At 41.2% G+C, this 25981-nt stretch overlaps 1 protein-coding gene across 1 annotated transcript in view; it reads right to left on the reverse strand.

The window, feature by feature from the left end:
* Window positions 1-1857: 1857 nt before the first annotated feature.
* Window positions 1858-25981, reverse strand: part of LOC123485691 (zinc finger protein 260-like) — a 179594-nt gene continuing 155470 nt past the window's right edge. The window contains exon 6 of the mRNA XM_045216791.1: window positions 1858-3943. Within this exon, the coding sequence (XP_045072726.1) occupies window positions 3027-3943 (917 nt within the window). The 3' untranslated portion in view covers window positions 1858-3026. The remainder of the gene's footprint in view (window positions 3944-25981) is intronic.

Raw genomic sequence — 25981 nt, forward strand, 5'->3', positions numbered from 1 at the left:
AATTCTAAGATGTCTGAGTTTAACTTCATGGAGAAACGTGTTGCCCAAACCTGTGATGGCACTGCTAAGTCCCCTCCTGTTCCCTGATTAAGAGGTGATGACCACTCCACGACCAGATTCAACTCTCCCCTGACATGAACTGCAGCCACGTCTCATGTGCCCTCTCATCCACTGGCACATTGAATGTTTCCTCTCCAGGCACTGTAAATAGCCCTCTCTAATTAGGGTATGTAGAGTCAATCAGATACACAAACACAATCTCATTATTACACATTCATGTGATTTTAATCCTTGCTTGGACAAATGGCTCAGACACGCCCATATTTGCGAACTGAATCTGCGAACGTATTCTTATTCTTTTGTCTAACTGTGTTGAGTTCTTGTTTTTTTGTCTTCAAATCCTGTCCAAATCCAGGGGAAGAGTTGAGGTCTTCTCCAACACCATTCATCCATGATGAGCCTGTCCTGCACTGAAGCCTCTGAACACCTCAACTCATGCCCTCATACCCTCATTCAATCACTCTCTTCCCAACACTGTAAGTAGCCCTCTCATTCCCATTCCCCATAATATTCTACTATAAATGTTTTTATTAACTGCTTTAGGTAAAAATAATGAGTCTTTGAAGATTTTTGAAACAGGCTTTGTCTTCAACACCTATACCACGGGTCTCCTAAATTGTTCAAGTCACCAGCCTCCACTGTCCCACGGCCCAGCCAGGGGCAATCCCACGGTAACGGAATTACGCTTTGACTCAGTTTCTTCTTTCTTTTCTACTTGTATTCCAAACAACAACAAAAAACATTGATTTAAAAGTTTACCAAACATACAACTAACTCTATGAACAAGGACTACTTTTAACATTTTACAAAAAACGAAATGAATGAAAGAATTGTGCAGATGGAAACTTTGGTAACAGAATTACAGTAAGTCTGTTACATATATGGGTCCCTGATCTGTACTACACAGAAATGCATAATGATATTCATATGAATGTCATTCTCCTCATGTTTCACAGCACAGCAGGGTAGAGTTCAGTGCAGTGCAGTCGTGTCCTATTGAGTATAGTTCATTACAGTATAGTACAGTACAACATACTCTACTCTACTCCCTGTTCTGTTCTGTTCTGTTCTGTTCTATCCAAACTTGTGAAACATACATAAACCCTACCCCTATAACTGGGTTCATATCTTGTACCCAACCATACCCCTAAACCGGGTTCATATCCTGTACCCAACCCTACCCCAGGTTCATATCCTGTACCCAACCCTACCCTTAAACAGGGTTCATATCCTGTACCCAACCGGGTTCATATCCTGTACCCAACCCTACAACTAAACTGGGTTCATATCCTGTACCCAACCCTATAACTAAACTGGGTTCATATTCTGTACCCAACCCTATAACTAAACTGGGTTCATATTCTGTACCCAACCCTATAACTAAACTGGGTTCATATCCTGTACCCAACCCGAACCGGGTTCATATCCTGTACCCAACCCTACAACTAAACTGGGTTCATATTCTGTACCCAACCCTACAACTAAACTGGGTTCATATCCTGTACCCAACCCTACCCCCTCTTAATTTTTTTATTATCTTCTGTACATCTTTTAAACCAAATAAAGTTTGTTTTAATTAAGTCAAGCTGAGGATGACAAGAAACTGAACTACAATGCCCCCCACCCTTGTCCCTTGCCCAACCCCAAACCTCATCTGGAAACTAAGAAGGGGGATAGAAGAGGGAATGAAGGCCTGAGCTCTCCCTACAACTCCCAAAGTTCTATGTCTCTCTCAGGAAAATACATTATTACAAATACATTTTGGAGTTATATTAAAAAAGAAACACAAAGACTGCATGGGGGCATTAAAGCCACATCCTCTAATATACATATCCATCGCATATGTAAAAAATAGAGCATATGCTTAACAACTTATAATGCTTAACAACATATAGCGCTCGATTAACAACATATAGCACTCGATTAAAAATATATAGCACTCGATTAACAACATATAATGCTCGATTAACAACATATAGCACAAGATTAACAACATATAGCGCTCGATTAACAACATATAGCACTAGATTAACAACATATAGCACTAGACTAACAACATATAGCACTAGATTAACAACATATAGCACTAGATTAACAACATATAGCACTAGATTAACAAGATATAGCACTCGATTAACAACATATAGCACTCGATTAACAACATATAGTGCTCGATTAACAACATATAGCACTCGATTAACAACATATAGTGCTCGATTAACAACATATAGCACTAGATTAACAACATATAGCACTCGATTAACAACATATAATGCTCGATTAACAACATATAGCACTCGATTAACAACATATAGCACTCGATTAACAACATATAGTGCTCGATTAACAACATATAGCACTCGATTAACAACATATAGTGCTCGATTAACAACATATAGCACTAGATTAACAAGATATAGCACTCGATTAACAACATATAGCACTCGATTAACAACACTCAAACACAGAAACGACACACATGCAGAGTGAAAAAAAAAAGACTATTTAATCACAGAGAGTGTACATTGAATCTACATAAAAACTGACATACTCCATATTCAATTAATGTCTTGGGATTTTAAAAAACAAACATACAAATGTATTTCTGAGTAGGCGTTCTCCAATTTGATTTCATATGGCAATAATGGCATAACCAAACCACAAAGCACCAATTTTCAGTAAAAAATATTAGACAACTGTTGAAGCAATGTGTGTGTTACCTCATGAAATGTAAGCATGTGACATATCGCGCGCCACACTGTGTGTGTTACCTCATGGTTTTTCAGGTGCCTAAACTGAGTAAATATATTTCTACACTGGGAGCATTCATAACGTTTCTCTTGTGTGGATTCTTTCATGTGATTTCAGTTGCCTTAACCAGGTAAATGTAATTCCACACTGGGAGCAGTGGAAAGGCTTTTCCCCTGTGTGTCTTTGCTCATGCTTCTTCAGGAAGCCTGATGAGGTTAAACTATTTCCACGCAGAGCAGTGATGTGGCTTCTCTCCTGTGTGTCCACTCATGTGATTTCAGGTTACTTAAGCGGTTAAAACGCTTTCCACACTGGGAACATTGGTAGGGCTTCTCTCCGGTGTGTGTTCTCTCATGCTCTTTCAGTTGCCTTAAATAGCTGAAATTCTTTTCACAATGTAAGCAGTGGTAAGGCTTTTCCCCTGTGTGTACTCTTTCATGTTCCTTCAGGTTACCTAACCGCTTAAAAGTATTACCACATTGAGGGCATTTGTGAGGCTTATCTCTTGTGTGTTTAATCTCATGTGATTTCAGGCAACTTAACCGTGAACATCTCTTTCCACACTGGGAGCATTGGTAAGGCTTTTCTCCTGTGTGTATTCTATTATGTATTTTCAGGCTCTCTAACTGGGTAAAACTCTTTCCACACTGGGAACATTGGTAGGGCTTCTCTCCGGTGTGCGTTCTCTCATGCTCTTTCAGTTGCCTTAACCAGCTAAAACTCTTTTCACAATGTAAGCAGTGGTAAGGCTTTTCCCCTGTGTGTACTCTTTCATGATCTTTCAGGTTACCTAACCGCTTAAAAGTATTACCACATTGAGGGCATTTGTGAGGCTTATCTCTTGTGTGTATTATCTCATGTGATTTCAGGCAACTTAACTGTGAACATCTCTTTCCACACTGGGAGCATTGGTAAGGCTTCTCTCCTGTGTGTATTCTATTATGTATTTTCAAACTGTCTAACAGGGTAAAACTCTTTCCACACTGGGAACATTGGTAGGGCTTCTCTCCAGTGTGTATTCTTTCATGCACCTTCAGTGTCCGTAATTGGGTAAAACTCTTTCCGCATTGGGAGCAGTGGTGTCGTCTTGCTGGTTCAGACGTCTCTGGTTCCTCTGAGTCTGGTCTCTCTCCTGCCAAAGACAAACAGTGTTTAATTTAACCGAGAGATCAGGGTCGTATTCACTAGAAACTAAACACATGCAAACGGACCGAAATGGGGAGGCACGACTAGCGGAACTTGTCCAATAAGAAACACTTGTTTTTGCTTGCCATTGCAAAACATTTTGCTACAGTGTTCACTAATGAATACGACCCTGAATTAAACCTCCACATGATAAAACTGTCTTCCTGTGAGGTTGAATCCAAATCAGATCTCTCAATAATCTGAGGCCAAGTTTATCACTAGGACAAAGACAAGCTGGAAACCAAGTCTAGTCTAGAAAAGTAAGTCTGAAAAGTCTAATTTAATACAATACATTTGATCCGTTTTTACATTTTGTTGGTGACTGAACACACAGATTCCATGTGTTTTTCTGGTGCTCATTATATATATTTTATTTATGTGTGGTTGGAGGTGTGGTTTTAATGTGGGAGTGTTATGTTGCATATTATAAACTGGGTGGTTCGAGCCCTGAATGCTGATTGGCTGACAGCCGTGGTATTGGCTATCTTGTTGCTATGTTGACTTGAGGGACAAACAACAGTAACTGCCAGGGTATGATTAAGCAATAAGGCACCTCGGGGGTTTGGGGTATATGGAAAATATACCACGGCTAAGGGCTGTATCCAGGCACTCTGCGTTGCGTCGTGCTTAAGAACAGGCCTTAGCCGTGGTATATTTTCCATATACCACACCCCCTCGTGCCTTATTGCTTAATCATACCCTGGCAGTTACTGTTGTTTGTCCCTCCAAAGTCACCATAGCAACAAGATAGCCAATACCATCTCCTCAAAATAAGCCAGTCAGAATGAATCTAAGATAGATCAAGAAATCTCTCATCCATTTTGATGTTTTTGCCGAGGTCTTCCTCACGTCATTTTACATCCATCTAAGGTGTTTTGTGCAGTATTTCTCAGGTTAAATAATGTCCAGGGAAAACCAGTCAGTGCACTGCATACAGTAAGTATCGGGTCAACTGTGGACTGATTTCTGAGAACGTCTACAACTTCATCATCAGCGAGCCGTCAAAACTACTGTAAATAAAGCACAAGCTGCCACACGCGGTTTATCAGCGCCTTGCTAGCTAGCAAATTACTAAACTAGCTAGCTAAATTCCCATTTTGTTTGTCAATTAAGCTAGAAATTAGTAGCTAGCAGGCACATTGAGCAGCCAAGCAACAATCAGCTTATCGAGTCACTGGCTTCGGTGCCATTTATGTTTTATTTACAACTTTCTTACTAGATCTATTAACAGAGTGAGAGTCTGTCTGGCAGTGTTTCACAGACAATCATGCTACAAAACAGGTCGTCTCACTATATCTATTGCTAGAACATATCTTTATTTTTTTACAGCTTTTCTGCTACATATACATACATTACATAGACATTTGACATACATGGTACTTTTATATAAAGCAGTCATATAACAATAATACATTACCAAACATAAGTTCTTTAATCCCACCCCTCAGCCACTCTCAGCCCATCCCATCTATCACCATAGACCACCCCTCAGCCACTCTCAGCCCATCCCACCTATCACCATAGACCACCCTCGTGCCATATATTTTTTCAATTGTGCTGTGATATTTTACATACATTTTTAACCTTTCTAATCGTGTAGTATCCACAGATTGTGAGCTTAAGATGAAAACCTTTCCTGCGAGTATTATTATATTATTTATTGACTGACTATGGCTTTCCAAATCGGCCCAACACTGCTATTTGTAAGGTTCATGTTAAATGAATGTTGTGATTTTTTAACCATTCCTGAACCTGTGACCAAAACAAGCTACATAGGGGCAATACCAGAATAAATTATCTAGTGATTCTGTCTCTTCACAGCAAAATCTACAGAGCTGAGATTGTTGTATGCCCCATTTACTAGCATTCTATTGGTGGCAAGAATGTTGTTTAATTATAATTGAAGTGTTGAATAAAGTGTTGTTTTTTGTACCAGTTCATAAACCATGTGCCATGGAATCGGTACATCGAAAATCTCTTCCCATTTATCTTGCAACCTGTATGTCAACATTTTTGTCCTCAAATGAAACTGCCATATTTTTCTATTTATGCAGATTCCTTTCAGCCAATTTGTATCTTTAATATATGGCAGGCAAACAAGTTCCCTACCTTCTCCCTTTTCCACTTGCCTCCTCCTATTTTGTGGTAATGCTGCAATCAGTTGGTTATAAGTTTGGATTGAGCAGATATTCCCATATATTTTCGATAGCTGCATTTATGACATAACTCCACCATTTATATTCATAATATCATAAATAAATATAATACAATTTTTAAGCATTTTTCCCATAAAGAATGTTTTTATTTTATTAATCAGTATATTTGAGTTTAACCATAACATTTGTTGTAATATTTGTTCTATCTTTTCTGGAGGATAAAACTGAAATTGTAACCAGCTTTGTATGGCTTGTTTAAGAAAGGGTGATACTTTAAACAAAATTTCATTTTCAATTAGTCGGAAATGAGAAGTTGTAATCTGTATAAAGGCAAAAAGGCCATTTTTGAACAAAGGATGAGCCTTTCTTAATAATCTACTGTAGAACCATTTGGGGTTTAAGTATAACTTATGTATGAGTGAAGCTTTTAGTGAGAGGTTTAAACTTTAATATTTAATACATTTAGCCCCACAAACTCATATTCATTATATAAATAGGCACGTTTAATTTGGTCTGTTCAATAATAAATATTTTTTGCTCATATGATTTAAAAAACAAGTCGCCTGGAGTAGGCAGTGCCTTTAGTAAGTAAGTAAACTGTGATTGGACCAAAGAGTTAATCAATGTGATTTTTCCATAAATAGACAAGTATTTACCTCTCCATGGTTGCAGAATCTTATCTATTTTTGCAAACTTTCTATTGAAATTGATTGTGGTAAGTTAATTTATATTGTTTGAAATGTGAATACCAAGTATGTCTACTTCACCATCCGCCCATATTATTGGTAAACTACAAGGTAGTGTAAACACTGTGTCTTTTAACGATCCAATACGTAATATGACTCGTCATAATTAGGTTTTAGTCCAGAGAGGTTAGAAAAGTAACCAAGCTCTTAAATGAGACCGTTCAGGGATCCAGATTGCGGACTTAAGAAAAAATTTGAGTCATCGTCATACATTGACACTTTTGTTTTTATCCCCTGGGAATCTAAACCCTTGATGTTCTTGTTGGATCTAATTTAAATAGCTAGCATTTCAAATGGCCATAATAAATAGATATGGAGACAACGGACAGCCTTGTTTTACTCCTCAAAACTTTCTGAGAAGTAACTATTATTTACTATTTGACATCTGGGGTTGCTGTACATAACTTTAACCCATTGTATAAGAGATTCACCGAAATGAAAGTATATAAATTCTAGTCGTACTTTATCAAACGCCTTTTCAAAATCTGCTATGAAAACCAGGCGTGGTATCTAAGATGTTTCATAATGTTCAATTGTTTCAAGTAATTGTCGTATATTATCTCTAATATATGGTAAAACCTTTTTTATTCTGTGTGGTATGCATTTCGCCAGGATATTCGCATCACAACCTTGAAGTGTAAGAGGCCTCCAGTTATTTTTATGGACTGGATCTTTATACTTACCACCTGGGTCCTGTTTTAGTAGTAATGAAATCAGACCTTCTTGTTGAGTACCTGAAAGTCTACCATTTTTATAGGAGTAATTAAAATGTGCTAATAGTGGATCTTTGACTACATCAAAAAAGGTCTGATATACCTTTACTGGTATACCATCAAGCCCTGGTGTTTTTACAGACTGAAAAGATTTAATTGCCTCAAAAAGTTCATTTTCTGTAAGTTGGCCTTCACCCAGGTCTTTCTGTAAATTTGTTAATTTTACGTTATTATTAGGAAATAAATCCTTACAGTTAAAGAAAACATATGCTTAAAATATTTTGTTTCCTCTTTCAAAATATAATTAGGTGAATCAAGGATGAATCCATCATTTGAAACGAGTTTCTGTAAATTCTTTTTGGTAGCATTTCTATGTTGAAGATTCAAAAAACATTTTGTGCATTTTCCCCCCATTTTCCATCCAACTTGCTTTATTTTTGTAAAACATTACACTTGATTGTTCTTGAACAAGTACCTCCAAATCGTTTTGTTTTTACTCTAACCTATTTTTTGTCTCTATAGTCCAGTTTCCATGACATCTAACTGCACTGTTATTTCCTCTATATCCTTTACTAGTCTAATCTCTTTTGACCTAAACTGCTTTTGTTTTATGATGAGTATTGTATTGAATGGCCTCTAAATGTACATTTAAAAGTGCCCCATACAACAAGGAGATCTGCTGTACCTATGTTGTGCAGAAAAAAATGCAATGATTAATTATTTTGTCATAGTTAAGAACAAATTGTCATCCAAAAGGCTTTGATTAAATTTCCAATATCCCCGTCCACGTGGAAATTCTGTAAGGGTTATATCGAGGCCAATTAGATGGTGGTCAGATCGCATTCGGTCTCCTATTAATACTTTTCTTTTTACTTTTGATGCCAGCAAGAATGAAACCAGGAAGTAATCAAGACAGCTAGCTTGATTAAGCCTCCTCCATGTACAGTTGAAGTCGGAAGTTTACATACACTTAGGTTGGAGTCATTAAAACTCGTTTTTCAACCACTTTAAACATTTCTTGTTAACAAACTATAGTTTTGGCAAGTCGGTTAGGACATCTACTTTGTGCATGACAAGTCATTTTTCAAACAATTGTTTACAGACAGATTATTTCACTTATAATTCACTGTATCACAATTCCAGTGGGTCAGAAGTTTACATACACTAAGTTGACTGTGCCTTTAAACAGCTTGGAAATTCCAGAAAATGATGTATTGGCTTTAGAAGCTTCTGATTGGCTAATTGACATATATTGAGTCAATTGGAGGTGTACCTGTGGATGTATTTCAAGGCCTACCTTTAAACTCAGTGCCTATTTGCTTGACATCATGGGAAAATCAAAAGAAATCAGCCAAGACCTCAGAAAAAAAAACTGTAGACATCCACAAGTCTGGTTCATCCTTGGGAGCAATTTCCAAATGCCTGAAGGTACCACGTTCATCTGTATGCAAGTATAAACACCATGGGACCACGCAGCCGTCATACCGCTCAGGAAGGAGACATGTTCTGTCTCCTAGAGATGAATGTACTTTGGTGCGAAAAGTGCAAATCAATCCCAGAACAACAGCAAAGGACCTTTGGAGGAAACAGGTTCAAAAGTATCTATATCCACAGTAAAACGAGTCCTATATCGACATAACCTGAAAGGCCGCTCAGCAAGGAAGAAGCCACTGCTCCAAAACCACCATAAAAAAGCCAGACTACGGTTTGCAACTGCACATGGGGACAAAGATCATACTTTTTGGAGAAATGTCCTCTGGTCTGATGAAACAAAAATAGAACTGTTTGGCCATAATGACCATCGTTATGTTTGGAGGAAAAAGGGGGACGCTTGCAAGCCGAAGAACACCATCCCAACCGTGAAGCACTGGGGTGGCAGCATCATGCTGTGGGGGTGCTTTGCTGTAGGAGGGACTGGTGCACTTCACAAAATAGATGGCATCATGAGGAAGGACAATTATGTGGATATATTGAAGCAACATCTCAAGACATCAGTCAGGATTAAAGCTTGGTCGCAAATGGGTCTTCCAAATGGACAATGACCCAAAGGATACTTCCAAAGTTGTGGCAAAATGGCTTAAGGACAACAAAGTCAAGGTATTGGCCATCACAAAGCCCTGACCTCAAACCTATAGAACATTTGTGGGCAGAACTGAAAAAGCATGTGCGAGCAAGGCCTACAAACCTGACTCAGTTACACCAGCTCTGTCAGGAGGAATGGGCCAAAATTCACCCAACTTATTGTGGGAAGCTTGTGGAAGGCTACCCGAAACGTTTGACCCAAGTTAAACAATTTAAAGGCAATGCTACCAAATACTAATTGAGTGTATGTAAACTTCTGACCCACTGGGAATGTGATGAAAGAAATAAAAGCTGAAATAAATAATTCTCTCTACTATTATTCTGACATTTCACATTCTTAAAATAAAGTGTTGATCCTAACCGACCTAAAACAGGGAATTTTTACTAGGATTAAATGTCAGGAATTGTGAAAAACTGAGTTGAAATGTATTTGGCTAAGGTGTATGTAAACTTCCGACTTCAACTGTAAATTCCTATCAGCAGAGAGACATATTCCATGTAGTCCTCATTATATCCTGTTTTATTCCCACAAAAAAAGGAAGAAGGAGAAAGGAACATAGATTCTAACGGTCGCTAATGACAACCAGTAAAAATGTGTCTTAGACATCAGTCTACCCATTAAGGAACACCTCAGTTTAACTTACAATCGACTCTGACACAGCCACGGCCCGGTAGCCAATAAGACATGCAGAGTGAGTAAACCTCTATAACCAACCCTCTCTCCACCAACACACATGTAGTTATTATTCCAGGGTCGTTGATCTATCACCTCAGCTGTTTTACACCTATAATCATTAGGATCAAGAATATAAAAGGTGGCGTTAATAGCTTATATAGAATTATAAACTGGGTGGTTCGAGCCCTGAATGCTGACCGGCCCGAGAGGCATGGTACATCAGACCGTACACCACGGAAAAGCACCCGTTTTTACTGCTCTAATTATGCCGGCAACCAGCCTACAATAGCATTAAGGCACCTTGAGGGGTTTGTGGTATATCGCCAACACACCACTCCGCATTGCGTTTGCGTAAGAACAGCCCCCAGCCGCGGCATATTGGCCACACACCACACCCCCCTCGGGCTCTACCGCTTAAATATATAATACACCTCTCGCTTAGAGAAGTGGTTCCATAAGCCAGTTATTGTGTTGGTTCTACCGTTAACTCTAATCCATTTATCCCAGTGTTAACCAGCCCGCCACACACTAATAAAGACAACAACCCTGTTGACAATACGGAATCCATTTGTCGGTGTGTATCGGAACAATAATATGTCCTTTACATTTTTTATATTGAGATTTCTTTTTTTTAACGTAAAAGGATAATGACACCAATATTTTAGAAACGTATCGGCAGGTTATGTATATGCAGGTTATGTACAGGCCTACTCCAGTAGAGAACCTAGACAGGTTATGTATTGGCCTACTCCAGTAGAGAACCTAGACAGGTTATGTACAGGCCTACTCCAGTAGAGAACCTGGACAGGTTATGTACAGGCCTACTCCAAAAGAGAACCTAGACAGGTTATGTACAGGCCTACTCCAGTAGAGAACCTAGACAGGTTATGTACAGGCCTACTCCAGTAGAGAACCTAGACAGGTTATGTACAGGCCTACTCCAATAGAGAACCTAGACAGGTTATGTATTGGCCTACTCCAGTAGAGAACCTAGACAGGTTATGTACAGGCCTACTCCAGTAGAGAACCTAGACAGGTTATGTACAGGCCTACTCCAGTAGAGAACCTAGACAGGTTATGTACAGGCCTACTCCAGTAGAGAACCTAGACAGGTTTTTAACTCTGTAATCCTTTATCCTAGCCCTACATTACATCTATTCATATTTATTACGTTTTATCTTAAAAGCTAATCGTTCTGATTCACATTCGAGAACAAGGGCCGCACTATATAACAGTTTTTAAGTCATAATATACCCGACTTCTACAATTAGGCCATATCATATTTTAAAAAAAAATATATATATATATATGTGGTATTTCTAAGGTACTACCGTGCAACCTGGTCCTCTGCAGCTCAATTGGTAGAGCATGGCGCTTGTAATGCCAGGGTAGTGGGTTCGATCCCCGGGACCACCCATACGTAAAAATATGCACACATGACTGAAAGTCGCTTTGGATAAAAGCGTCGGCTTAATAGCATATTATTATATTATTTAAAACTAAAAAAGGTCTTACCCATCTTCCCCTAAATCAAAAACCTGATGTTAAGTCCATATTGTCCTAAGTTCCATATTGCCTAAATATAAAAAGGATAGGTTCATCATACCCATTCTGCATTACCATAAGTCAAACCTTATTTTAAGTCCACGGTTCCATACTGTATGAATACAAATGAATAATATTTTAAAAAAGAGTCCATCATGCAAAAAAAATGTTTGTGTATCGGGGACTACTTCAGCAGGCGGTAGCTATCAGCCACGTTGTAATCCTCCAGTCCTCTATCTCTCACAGCCACGTTGTAATCCTCCAGTTCTCTATCACTCACAGCCACGTTGTCATCCTCCAGTCCTCTATCACTCACAGCCACGTTGTAATCCTCCAGTCCTCTATCTGTCACAGCCACGTTGTAATCCTCCAGTCCTCTATCACTCACAGCCACGTTGTAATCCTCCAGTCCTCTATCACTCACAGCCACATTGTAATCCTCCAGTCCTCTATCACTCACAGCCACGTTGTAATCCTCCAGTCCTCTATCACTCACAGCCACGTTGTAATCTTCCAGTCCTCTATCACTCACAGCCACGTTGTAATCTTCCAGTCCTCTATCACTCACAGCCACGTTGTAATCCTCCAGTCCTCTATCACTCACAGCCACATTGTAATCCTCCAGTCCTCTATCACTCACAGCCACGTTGTAATCCTCCAGTCCTCTATCACTCACAGCCACGTTGTAATCTTCCAGTCCTCTATCACTCACAGCCACGTTGTAATCTTCCAGTCCTCTATCACTCACAGCCATGTTGTAATCTTCCAGTCCTCTCTCTCACAGCCACGTTGTAATCCTCCAGTCCTCTATCACTCACAGCCACGTTGTAATCTTACAGTACTCTCTCTCACAGCCACGTTGTAATCCTCCAGTCCTCTATCACTCACAGCCACGTTGTAATCCTCCAGTCCTCTATCACTCACAGCCACGTTGTAATCTTCCAGTCGTCTATCACTCACAGCAACGTTGTAATCCTCCAGTCCTCTATCACTCACAGCAACGTTGTAATCCTCCAGTCCTCTATCACTCACAGCCACGTTGTAATCTTCCAGTCCTCTATCTTCCAGTCCTCTATCTCTCACAGCCACATTGTAATCTTCCAGTCCTCCATCACTCACATCCACGTTGTAATATTCCAGTCCTCTATCACACACAGCAACGTTGTAATCTTCCAGTCCTCTATCACTCACAGCCACGTTGTAATCTTCCAGTCCTCTATCACTCACAGCCACGTTGTAATCTTCGAGTCCTTCAACATTTGGTTGTTTACATACAATTTATCGACCACTAGACGAACATTCTGCTTCTCTGCTCGGAGCCTTTTGAAAGTGGGGTACAGGGCACGTCGTCGCCACTATTTCATGGGGAAATTGTTCATTAATAGAGAACAGGGTGTTCTTCAGTTCCCTACCCTGTTGTAACAAGGCAATTTTCATTTTGTAGTGAGTTAGCATAGCTACGATCGGACCTTCCATCCCCTCTGCCACCGAAACGGTGAGCCCTTTGAAAATCAATTGTATTCACCTGTTTGTCCGTCATTTTGAGATTATGTTTCATGAACACCTTGACTTTTCCTTCCGTTGACCGATAGTTTTCATCCTCCTTTATTCCCATTATAACAATATTATTCTTCATTCTTCTGCACTTTAGATTAAGTAATGTGGCCTTGTTTCAAAGCCAGTGTTTCATAGGAGTTCCCACATATGCTGAGCACTTGTTGGCTGCTTTTCCTTCACTCTGCGGTCCGACTCATCCCAAACCATCTCAATTTGGTTGAGGTCGGGGGATTGTGATCAGGTCATCTGATGCAGCACTCCATCACTCTCCTTCTTGGTGAAATAGCCCTTACACAGCCTGGAGGTGTGTTGGGTCATTGTAGTCCCATTAAGTTATATTATATTATATACCCTTTTTGAGTACATTTTGGCACTGGAATAAATGTTTCAAACTAATATCAATGCCACATAGGTACTATTTTTAACAAAATAGTGCATGACAATTTTTTTTCACAAAATAGAACAGAATAACATATTCAAGTGTTTGTGGGTGATTCCATGACAAGGTCAACCTGAGCATGCCCAAAGAAAGTTAATTTCCAAACGAAACCAGGTTCCAGGGTTTACAGTAACAAAACAAAAAAATGAAGAGAATAAATAAAATAGGCGCCTGACAAATTGTGTCAGATAGAAGAAAATAATAACATTGCAAAATAATGATTTTTATTCATTAATGGAAATACAAGTCAATGTTAATACATTCAACCTGCCATGCTTATCGGTCTATAGGTTCATTTGCCCTCAACCTCACGCAAATTATCAACGAACCTACCAGGTACAACCCTAAATCCGTAAACATGGGTACCCTCATAGATATCATCCTGACTAACTTACCCTCTAAATACACCTCCGCTGTCTTCAACCAGGATCTCAGCGATCACTGCCTTATTGCCTGCGTCCGTAACGGGTCCGCGGTCAAACGACCACCCCTCATCACTGTCAAACGCTCCCAAAAACACTTCAGCGAGCAGGCCTTCCTAATTGACCTGGCCCAGGTATCCTGGATGGATATAGATCTCATTCCGTCAGTAGAGGATGCCTGGTTGTTCTTTAAAAGTAATTTCCTCTCAATCTTAAATAGACATGCCCCATTCAAAAATACAGAACTAAGAACAGATATAGCCCCTGGTTCTCCTCAGACTTGACTGCCCTTGACCAGCACAAAAACATCCTGTGGCGTACTGCATTAGCATCAAATAGCCCCCGTGATATGCAACTTTTCAGGGAAGTTAGGAACCAATATACACAAGCAGTTAGGAAAGCAAAGGCTAACTTTTTCAAACAGAAATTTGCATCCTGTAGCACTAACTCCAAAAAGTTTTGGGACACTGTAAAGTCCATGGAAAATAAGAGCACTTCCTCCCAGCTGCCCACTGCACTGAGGCTAGGAAACACTATCACCACCGATAAATCTACAATAATCGAGAATTTCAACAAGCATTTTGCTACGGCTGGCCATGCTTTCCACCTGGCTACCACTACCCCGGCCACCAGCTCTGCACCCTCCGCTGCAACTTGCCCATGCCCCCCGCTTCTCCTTCACACAAATCCAGACAGCTGATGTTCTAAAAGAGCTGCAAAATCTGGACCCCTACAAATCATCTGGACTAGACAATCTGGACCCTTTCTTTCTAAAACTAGCCGCCGAAATTGTCGCAACCCCTATTACTAGCCTGTTCAACCTCTCTTTCGTAACGTCTGAGATCCCCAGAGATTGGAAAGCTGCCGCGGTCATCCCCCTCTTCAAAGGGGGTGACACTCTAGATCCAAACTGTTACAGACCCATATCCATCCTGCCCTGCCTTTCAAAAGTTTTTGAAAGCCAAGTCAACAAACAGATCACCAACCATTTCGAATCCCACCGTACCTTCTCTGCTATGCAATCCGGTTTCCGAGCTGGTCATGGGTGCACTTCAGCCACGCTCAAGGTCCTAAATGATATTATAACCGCGATCGATAATAGACAGTACTGTGCAGCCGTTTTCATTGACCTGGCCAAGGCTTTCGACTCTGTCAACCACCGCATTCTTATTGGCAGACTAAATAGCCTTGGTTTCTCTAATGACTGCCTCGCCTGGTTCACCAACTACTTCTCAGATAGAGTTCAATGTGTCAAATCGGAGGGCCTGTTGTCTGGACCTATGGCAGTCTCTATGGGGGTGCCACAGGGTTCAATTCTTGGGCCAACTCTTTTCTCTGTGTATATCAATGACGTCGCTCTTGCTGCTGGTGACTCTCAGATCCACCTCTACGCAGACGACACCATTTTGTATACATCTGGCCCTTCATTGGACACTGTGTTAACAAACCTCCAAACGAGCTTCAATTCCATACAACACTCCTTCAGTAGCCTCCAACTGCTCTTAAACACTAGTAAAACAAAATGCATGCTCTTCAACCGAACGCTGCTTGCACCCGCCCACCCGACTAGAATCACTACTCTAGACGGGTCTGACCTAGAGTACGTGGACAACTACAAATATCTAGGTGTCTGGTTAGACTGTAAACTCTCCTTCCAGACTCACATTAAGAATCTCCAATCCAAAGTTAAATCTAGAATCGGTTTCCTATTTCGCAACAAAGCCTCCTTCACTCATGCTGCCAAACATGCCCTTGTAAAACTGACTATCCTACCGATCCTTGACTTCGGCGATGTCATTTACAAAATAGCCTCCAACACTCTACTCAGCAAATTGGATGTTGTCTATCACAGTGCCATCCGTTTTGTCTCCAAAGCCCCATATAATACCCACCACTGTGACCTGTACGCTCTTGTTGGCTGGTCCTCACTACATATTCGTCGCCAAACCCACTGGCTCCAGGCCATCTATAAATCACTGCTAGGCAAATCCCGCCTTATCTTAGCTCATTGGTCACCATAGCAACACCCACCCGTAGTCTGCGCTCCAGCGGGTATATCTCACTGGTCATCCCCAAAGCCAACACCTCCTTTGGCCGCAATTCCTTCCAGTTCTCTGCTGCCAATGACTGGAACAAACTGCAAAAATCTCTGAAGCTGGAGACGCTTATCTCCCTCACTAACTTTAGGCATCAGTTGTCAGAGCACCTTACCGATCACTGCACCTGTACACAGCCCATCTGAAATTAGCCCGCCCAACTACCTCATCCCTATATTGTTATTTATTTTGCTCATCTGTACCCCAGTATCTCTATTTGCACATCATCTCTTGCACATCATTCCAGTGTTAATACTAAATTGTAATTATTTTGCACTATAGCCTATTTTATTGCCTTACCTCCATAACTTGCTAAATTTGCACACTGTATATTAATTGTATTTCTGTTGTATTTTTTTTGATTTTTGTTTTGTTTTACCCCATATGTAACTCTGTGTTGTTGTTTTTATCGCACTGCTATGCTTTATCTTGGCCAGGTCGCAGTTGTAAATGAGAACTTGTTCTCAACTGGTTTACCTGGTTAAATAAAGGTGAAAAAAAAAAAAAAAAAAAATTTGCATCATTTAGTGGAATGAAATTGCAGCGTGTGTATTTTTGTTGGTCATAATGCATCTTATTTATCACATGCGCTCAGCATCCAGAGCCTATGAGTGGAATATCACGTGTCAGACAGCGCCAGCGCTGCTGCTGAGAGCCTGCTTCAGCTCTTTAAACAGCTTGTTGCTGCTGGAGTGGACCGTCTGCTTTTAGAAGCCCAGTCACTGCGCAACAATTCGAAATGCAATCACGTGTTCAAAACAATTTTAAAAAAGACCCACAATTTGTATTTCTCAACTGGTAATTGAAGAGCACCCTCCCATTCGCCATTCAAATTCATGTGGTCCTCTGTAGCTCAATTGGTAGAGCATGGCGCTTTTAACGCCAGGGTAGTGGGTATCGATCCCCGGGACCACCCATACGTAAAAATGCATGCACACATGACTGTAAGTCGCTTTGGATAAAAGCGTCTGCTAAATAGCATATTATTATATTATAGGCAATGGTAGTCAGGCTATCAGCGCGTCACTCACCACTATGCAATGTGAGCTGGAGGCAGAACGCATTTAGAAAATATATACTTAACCGTTCGAAACGTTAACGTCATATTATGAGGCATGTCTAAGGGGGTAAAAAGCTGCTAGCGGTCCGTGGTACCGCGTGACAGAAACTGTGCATCACGCCTCGATCACACCTACAGCGTTTTTGCTGTTTGGTACACCAGAAGTACATGAATTTCCCGAGGCAGCAGGTTCTATGTGGTGCATACGTTGGATTTATAAAACGTGTGCGTAGAAGGCTGGACAGAAATGGTAGCGGAAGGTGAACGTTGAAAGTTTTGTTGCACACACACATCCAGATGATGCTGTGTACCATTTTGAGCAATGACGCCCGTAGGTTTGATCGAGGCGTTAGTTTTCCAGAATCAATGTTCATTGGCTACTCCCGTTTTAGTAGGGTTTAGCCCTTTGCGCTATTTGAGGAGTTGAGACATAAAAAGGGTTTGTTAGAGAGGTTAAGTTCTCCTCTATTACAGTAAAATAATGTCTCGATGTGTCTCAGTGTCAATATGACTGTTTCTGTTGGACCAAACCTCAAATAGCATGTTGAAACTGCTTGATGTCAGAGAGGAAGAAGTGATCTTTAGTCTTTGTTGTTGTGAGTGTCAGGGGGAGGGGCTTGGTGTCAGGAGGAGGGACTTGGTGTCAGGGGGAGGGGCTTGGTGTCAGGGGGAGGGGCTTGGTGTCTGTGTGTGAGTGGGAAGGTGCTCAGTGAACACAGCACAGAAGGAGGAGGAGCTTGGTGTCAGGAGGAGGAGCTTGGTGTCAGGAGGAGGGGCTTGGTGTCAGGGGGAGGGGCTTGGTGTCTGTGTGTGAGTGGGAAGGTGCTCAGTGAACACAGCACAGAAGGAGGAGGAGCTTGGTGTCAGGAGGAGGGGCTTGGTGTCAGGGGGAGGGGCTTGGTGTCAGGGGGAGGGGCTTGGTGTCAGGAGGAGGGGCTTGGTGTCACAGCACAGAAGGAGCGAAGGAGATGAGACCAAAAAGACAAACACTCATGAAAACAGGAAGAAAAAAAAATAATTTGATTCTTGCAATACAGGCATTAGGAACATCGCGCTAAAACACATTCAAATCAATTGATTTGATACTGTATATAGCCCAGCCCTAATTACAGGTAGCCTGAATTAGGCTTGGGAGGTATACCGTATATATGTGGTCCTTTGTAGCTCAGTTGGTAGAGCGCATGGTGCTTGTAACGCCAGGGTAGTGGGTTCAATTCCCGGGACCACCCATACTTAAAGTGTACGCATGACTGTAAGTCGCTTTGGATAAAAGCGTCTGCTAAAATTGCAAATATATACCGTATACCGGGGTATTTGGACAAAGCCACGGGATGGTTTTTCAACATTGTTGAAACTATTTCTTTGAAGTTTATTTTATCAATTGTAATACTTGTGGCTACTTTTTAAGTAAATACCTCCAGTCAAGTTGTGCAATATGTTAGGAGATAAAGAACATTGTGTTCTTCATTTCACCTGTCACATTATTATGTAGCTTATGGTAGTCCCCAGTCACATGGTGTTTGTTTACAAGCACACAACTATGAGAGACCTGAGCCACTCACTGTCGTGTAGCATGCGCCAGGTCATCTAATTACAGTATGGAATTCACAACTAAATGTTTGCCAGCTAGATATCTTATAACTATTATGTTAACTGTCTAAAATGTGCTAATTGCTCTGCAGTTGTGCATTTGGTTTGCTAATTTAGTAGCTAGCATTCGCTTGGTGACAGCAAAGAATCCCCACCTGGATCAAGAGCCTTGCAGGCTAATATTCATTTTGTGCGTGCAGCAAATTGTGAGTAGCATTTTTTTGTTACTTGTATAGTTTAGGTCAGAAACTGTACAAAATGTTTGCAATGTGCTCGTTAGCATTTACTTAGCATTCTCTATGAGGATTCCTTAGTACCTGTTAGCATTCTGGTAAGTAACATGCTTTGAATATTTGTACGTTTTAAATACAGTCAACTTCTGCACTTCAATGCTAACTAGCGTTAGCACAATGACTGGTAGTCTATGGGTATCTGCTGAAGTCTATGGGTATCTGCTAGCATATACCCATAGACTTCCAGTCGTTTTGTTAACGCTCGTTAGCAATTGCGCTAGCGCTAGTTAGCAACTTCCTTCAAACCACTCGAAGAGACATACAAATGATATACACTAGTTCATCTGACTCTGAGGAAGTAGATAAAGGGCCTCACTGCCAAAATCCCAAAGTATCTCTTTAAGGATAATTATTTAAGTGGTTTCACATCAAATGTTTAATTTATATTTTGTCTTTCCATTCTGTGAGACATTGAAGTTGTGATTTTGCGTGCAAATGTAATATCCATAACGCTGTAATCTCCCATAACTAAAGTAGAATGACACTTTAAAATCACACATCAGTTCAAAAGAAAGAGATATTCAGGGTAATCGGTTCAACAACTACATAGTTTGTGCCCCTGTTTTTAAGACAGTACTCACCGTTCTTCTCTTCTTCCTCCTCCAATGTGACAGTAATCTCCCCCTCCTCCTCCTTAATTCCAAAAACTGCATCCTCCTCTTTCACTCTTAAGGATTCTTCCTCTTCTGTCACTGTAACTTCTTCCTCTTCTTTCACTGTAACTTCTTCCTCTTTCACTGTAACAGCTTCACCCTCTACTTCTATTTTGACAGTAACAGCCTCCTCTACCTTCTCCTCTTTCACGATAGCTTCTTTCTCCGTCCAGCAGATATCCTCTTCTTTAGCAGGAAAGGATCGACTTAGTGAGCTCATGGTCAGGGATGTTAGATTGTTAGCTAGCGTTAGCGATTAGCTTAGTGCTAGGCTATCTTAACCAGCCAGCTAGCTAGCTGACTAGGTCAATATTAAATGGAGTAACTAGTAAATAAGCAACTAGTGTTTAAAACACGGAGGTTAATACACCAGAATCTTTCGGTTTTATGTTGGCTAGCGAGTTACCGAGGTGGTTGAATCAGTAGCTGTGTTGTTGTTGAAGAAGAAGCGTCCCGTCCCGTCCACCAGATTTTACGTCACGCAAGAAGCGCCAGCTGAAAGACTCACATCGCCATCTGCTGACTGGAGTGGGTAACACAGTTTAGGAAAATATTCACTACATTGTTTATTCTGGCAAACAACGTCATAACAATAGTGGTCTAAGGCACTGCATCGCAGTGCTAGCTGTGCCACTAGAGGTCCTGGTTCGAATCCAGGCTCTGTCATAGCCGGCCGCGACCGGGAGACCCATGGGCGGCGCACAATTGGCCCAGCGTCGTCTAGGGTAGAGGAGGGAATGGCCGGCAGGGATATAGCTCAGTTGGTAGAGCATGGCGTTTGCAACGGCAGGGTTGTGGGTTGGTTCCCACGGGGGGTATGAAAAAAAATATGTATGCACTCACTAACTGTAAGTCGCTCTGGATAAGAGCGTCTGCTAAATGACTAAAATGTAAATGTAAATATAGCCCCTAGCATCAAACTAAATTGACCAAGGTCAGTGTGCGTTTTGTGTGCGTTCCGAGACGTTAGGCGTTTCTTTCTCACCAAGTAATTTTTTATGACGCATTTCACACCAATTGCGAAATAACGTTAGCTAGTTGGCTAATGTTAGGGCTAAGGGTTATGGTTAGGGGTTAGGTTAAAGGGTTAGGGTAATGGTTAGTAAACATGCTAAGTAGTTGCAAAGTAGCTAAAAAGTAGTAAGTAGTGCAAAGTTGCTAATTAGCTAACAGTTATTTATATTTTTTCACTGTCCCACCCTCCTCTTCTTCCTTTTTCATTCTGAAAGCTTCTTTCTCTGCTTTCACTATAAAATCCTCCTCTTCTTCTAAGACAATGTTCAGCCCCAGAGCTTCTTTCTCCGTCCAGCAGACCTCCTCTTCTTTAGCAGGGGGGAAGTAGCTTAGTGAGCTCATGGTCCTCTGTAGCTCAATTGGTAGAGCATGGTGCTTGTAACGCCAGGGTAGTGGGATCGATCCCCGGGACCACCCATATGTAAAAATGTATGCACACATGACTGTAAGTCGCTTTGGATAAAAGCGTCTGCTAAATTGCATATTATATATGGTCGGGATGTTAGCTAGTTAGTTAGCTGGTTAGAATGAGCGACTAGCCCCAGTCAAGGTAAATATGAAATAAAACTTCGTAACTAGTAAATACACAGACAGTGTGTTTAAAACACAGAAGTTAATGTACAGAAAAATGGTCTAAAGAGTTGAACTGTTTTGGTTACCTAGCAGTGGCGGCTGGCCGATAGAGGGCGCTAGGGCGCCGCCCCCTTAAATAAAATTATTTAAAAAAAATAATAATAATAATAATAATAATAATAAAAACATCAGTATGTCAATATTTGTGTGTTTGAAATATGGAATGCACACAGTAATATGTGTAAGATATGATAGAAAATCATATTCGCAATCGCAACCTTTCCTCTGCCTGTCAAACGCCTCGTCAGCTCTGGGCGATACAGAAAGTGCCCCGAGGAGGCGGGTCTACGTAGCAGTTAAGCCAATTGCTAATTTAAGATATGAATGTATGACATAAAATGTAGCTAATCAGCGATTTTAATTCGAATCCAAGGAGGGCGATTATTTTATCGCCCCAAGCTCGCCCCTGATAAAATAAGGACCGGGCTCCAGTGGCGCCATTTTTACTAGACGACAATGGCGAGCGCAAACGTTACTCCTCCAAGACCCAACCCTAACTCGGTGAAATCTCTCCTCCAAGATCCGTTTGAGAGGAGAACTTTGTCAGAGAAAGTTCGGGTGAAAGAGCTGGGCCCAGATCAACCTGACCTCTCAATCAGACAGCAGGCTAGCGAGAAAGGGAAGCAGTATATGCGCGGCTTCTCCCGTAGCTGGTACACCAGGAAGGCTTGGCTAGCTGGGTGCACTGATGCTAATGCTTTATTTTGCTTTCCGTGCTTGCTTTTTAAAACGACGGGGTCAGATTCAGCATGGACAGGTACCGGAGTGAGGGATATGAAGCACCTGTCAGAGAAGGTAAAGAAACATGAGAACACCAGGGCACACATGGACAACTCTGTAAAGCTAGCTGTATTAGGAAGGGTGAACATTGCTACGCAGCTGGATGACGGCCACAGGATTGCGGTGAGGAAACACAATGAGGAGGTGGATAAAAACAGGCACATTCTATCCAAAATGATCGATTGTGTGAAGTTCTGTGGGGCTTTTGAGTTGGCCTTGCGTGGGCACGAGGAGACTGACTCCTCGGACAACCCCGGCATTTTCCGGGGCTTAGTGGATTTTGTTGACTCCCTCGACAGTGTGCTGGAGGAGCACCTGAAGACAGCTACCGTTTTTAAGGGCACGTCAAAGACGATACAGAACGAGCTGTTGGAATGTATGCTGTCAGTGCTTAAGGATTACATCCTGGAGGAAGTAAAGAGTGCTGATTTTATCGCCATTCAAGCTGACGAGACGACTGACGTTTCCACCCACTAACGTGTTTCCAGACCATCAGAGACTCTGGGAACTTTGATGCCCCGACTGTCAGAGAGGCGGGGGGCTTTGTGAGGATGCTCGAAGACGAGGCTTTCTGTTTTTTCCTGGCACTGTTCCACAAGATCATGCCAAATGTGGACATGCTTTTCAGCCAGCTGCAGAAGAGGAACATCGACCCTGTCTTCATTAAAGCACTTGTCCAGAGGTTCACAGACAGCATGCTAACAATCAGGTAAATAACTATATTTACTATTGGCTGATAAAGATGTTGTTAGAAAGATGAATAGTTCACTTACAACAGTTTAAAAGCCTAAATGTGTCTGGTCATCAAAGTGAGTGATTATCATAGAGCCGTCACAATTATATTTGTTTTAGTATTTTAAAAGGAAAGAGAAGACACAATCAGACGTTGATAATAATGCAGGAAAGTACTACACAGTTTGTAATAATTATTCAGGTGTCCACCAGGTCAATTTCTAGAAGAGGCCTAGTTGTTATTGAAGATTAACTTTATTGCTAAGTGCACAGCAGAACAAAATGATGTTGCATCCCTCTCACAAATGTAATAGAAAAAGGCTTTAAAACGTAATAACATCAGTTAATTATGTACATCACAGGTTAAAAGCAGTTACTAGACATAGTTTGTGTGTATATACACACTATCTGTCTGTCTGTCTGTCTGTCTGTCTGTCTATATATATATATAAAATTCCTGTACAAATAAGATGACAGACACACACACACAGAGCAGCTCTGGCCGCATGTTTCTTTGTATATAGTTGACCTTAGCATAAAAAATCCAGTTATATATGGTACTCTAGAAAGTCTTAATAGTGTCTTTGCTAATATTACTGTATATATGTTGTTTTGTATCAATTAATTGTTGCAGTTCTGGAGCACATTAACAATTAGTCACATTTAGTATGATCATAAAATACTGTATGCTATTCTTCCAGTCAAAGGTTTGAGTTCATCCACTTGATATCCATTTCTATATTATACATCCTTTTATACAGTGTAAGATTCCCTATAAACTTTATAATAATTTAATGTTATTGTCCACTTTCCACTCTGTTCTGACAGCATGCCTGTTGCGTTGCATGTTTACTACCAATGGTGAAAAGTTCACTTTAAATGCAAATGAAAGGCTTGGGTTTGTGTAATATGTTTTTGTGTAAGAATGCCTCAACTTTTTAATATTGGCATTAAATAATTACTGAATGTTTCACTGAGCACTGCTGTCCTGCAGTTTGTGTTAAAATATATCGCGATGGTTACAGGAAAAAAAAAGTATGGCACAGCCCCACCGAGAATATTTTTCACCAGCCGCCACTGTTACCTAGGTGATTGAATCAGCCGTTGTTCTCAGTGGTGTAAAGTAACTAAGTAAAAATGGGACATTACCTTTACATTGTTATTGTGGGATCTGTAACGCTTCAGATTTAAAGATTGAATAGAACCCTTACTTCTTGAACACAACCAAATACTGCAATGACATATGAGCGTTGGAGTGTGCCTCTGGCTGTCCATAAATAAAATGTAAAAAAATTAAATTGCTCTGTCTGGTTTGCTTAATACAAGGAATTTGATGTAAATTCACTTTTACTCATGTATGACAGTTGAGCAGTGGCGGCTGGCCGATAGAGGGCGCTAGGGCGCCGCCCCCTTAAATAAAATTATTTAAAAAAATAAAATAAAAAATAAATAAAAATAATAATAATAATAATAAAAACATCAGTATGTCAATATTTGTGTGTTTGAAATATGGAATGCACACAGTAATATGTGTAAGATATGATAGAAAATCATATTCGCAACCTTTCCTCTGCCTGTCAAACGCCTCGTCAGCTCTGGGCGATACAGAAAGTGCCCCGAGGAGGCGGGTCTACGTAGCAGTTAAGCCAATTGCTAATTTAAGATATGAATGTATGACATAAAATGTAGCCAATCAGCGATCTTAAATCGAATCCAAGGAGGGCGATTATTTTATCGCCCCAAGCTCGCCCCTGATAAAATAAGGACCGGGCTCCAGTGGCGCCATTTTTACTAGACGACAATGGCGAGCGCAAACGTTACTCCTCCAAGACCCAACCCTAACTCGGTGAAATCTCTCCTCCAAGATCCGTTTGAGAGGAGAACTTTGTCAGAGAAAGTTCGGGTGAAAGAGCTGGGCCCAGATCAACCTGACCTCTCAATCAGACAGCAGGCTAGCGAGAAAGGGAAGCAGTATATGCGCGGCTTCTCCCGTAGCTGGTACACCAGGAAGGCTTGGCTAGCTGGGTGCACTGATGCTAATGCTTTATTTTGCTTTCCGTGCTTGCTTTTTAAAACGACGGGGTCAGATTCAGCATGGACAGGTACCGGAGTGAGGGATATGAAGCACCTGTCAGAGAAGGTAAAGAAACATGAGAACACCAGGGCACACATGGACAACTCTGTAAAGCTAGCTGTATTAGGAAGGGTGAACATTGCTACGCAGCTGGATGACGGCCACAGGATTGCGGTGAGGAAACACAATGAGGAGGTGGATAAAAACAGGCACATTCTATCCAAAATTATCGATTGTGTGAAGTTCTGTGGGGCTTTTGAGTTGGCCTTGCGTGGGCACGAGGAGACTGACTCCTCGGACAACCCCGGCATTTTCCGGGGCTTAGTGGATTTTGTTGCCTCCCTCGACAGTGTGCTGGAGGAGCACCTGAAGACAGCTACCGTTTTTAAGGGCACGTCAAAGACGATACAGAACGAGCTGTTGGACTGTATGCTGTCAGTGCTTAAGGATTACATCCTGGAGGAAGTAAAGAGTGCTGATTTTATCGCCATTCAAGCTGACGAGACGACTGACGTTTCCACCCACTGCCAGTTGGTGCTTGTGATACGCTACATCGATGCTAAAAGTAACGTCCAAGAGCGTTTTTTCGAGTTCATTTTGATTGAGAACGCAACCGCCGACACCATCGCTACAGCGCTGCTGGAGAGGCTCAGCACCATACTCTCACATGGACAAAAGGCCAAACTTATTGCCCAGGCTTACGACGGAGCAAGTGTGATGAGGG

The sequence above is a fragment of the Coregonus clupeaformis genome, unplaced genomic scaffold, assembly GCF_020615455.1.
Source record: "Coregonus clupeaformis isolate EN_2021a unplaced genomic scaffold, ASM2061545v1 scaf0802, whole genome shotgun sequence".
In the NCBI taxonomy this organism is placed as follows: Eukaryota; Metazoa; Chordata; class Actinopteri; order Salmoniformes; family Salmonidae; genus Coregonus; species Coregonus clupeaformis.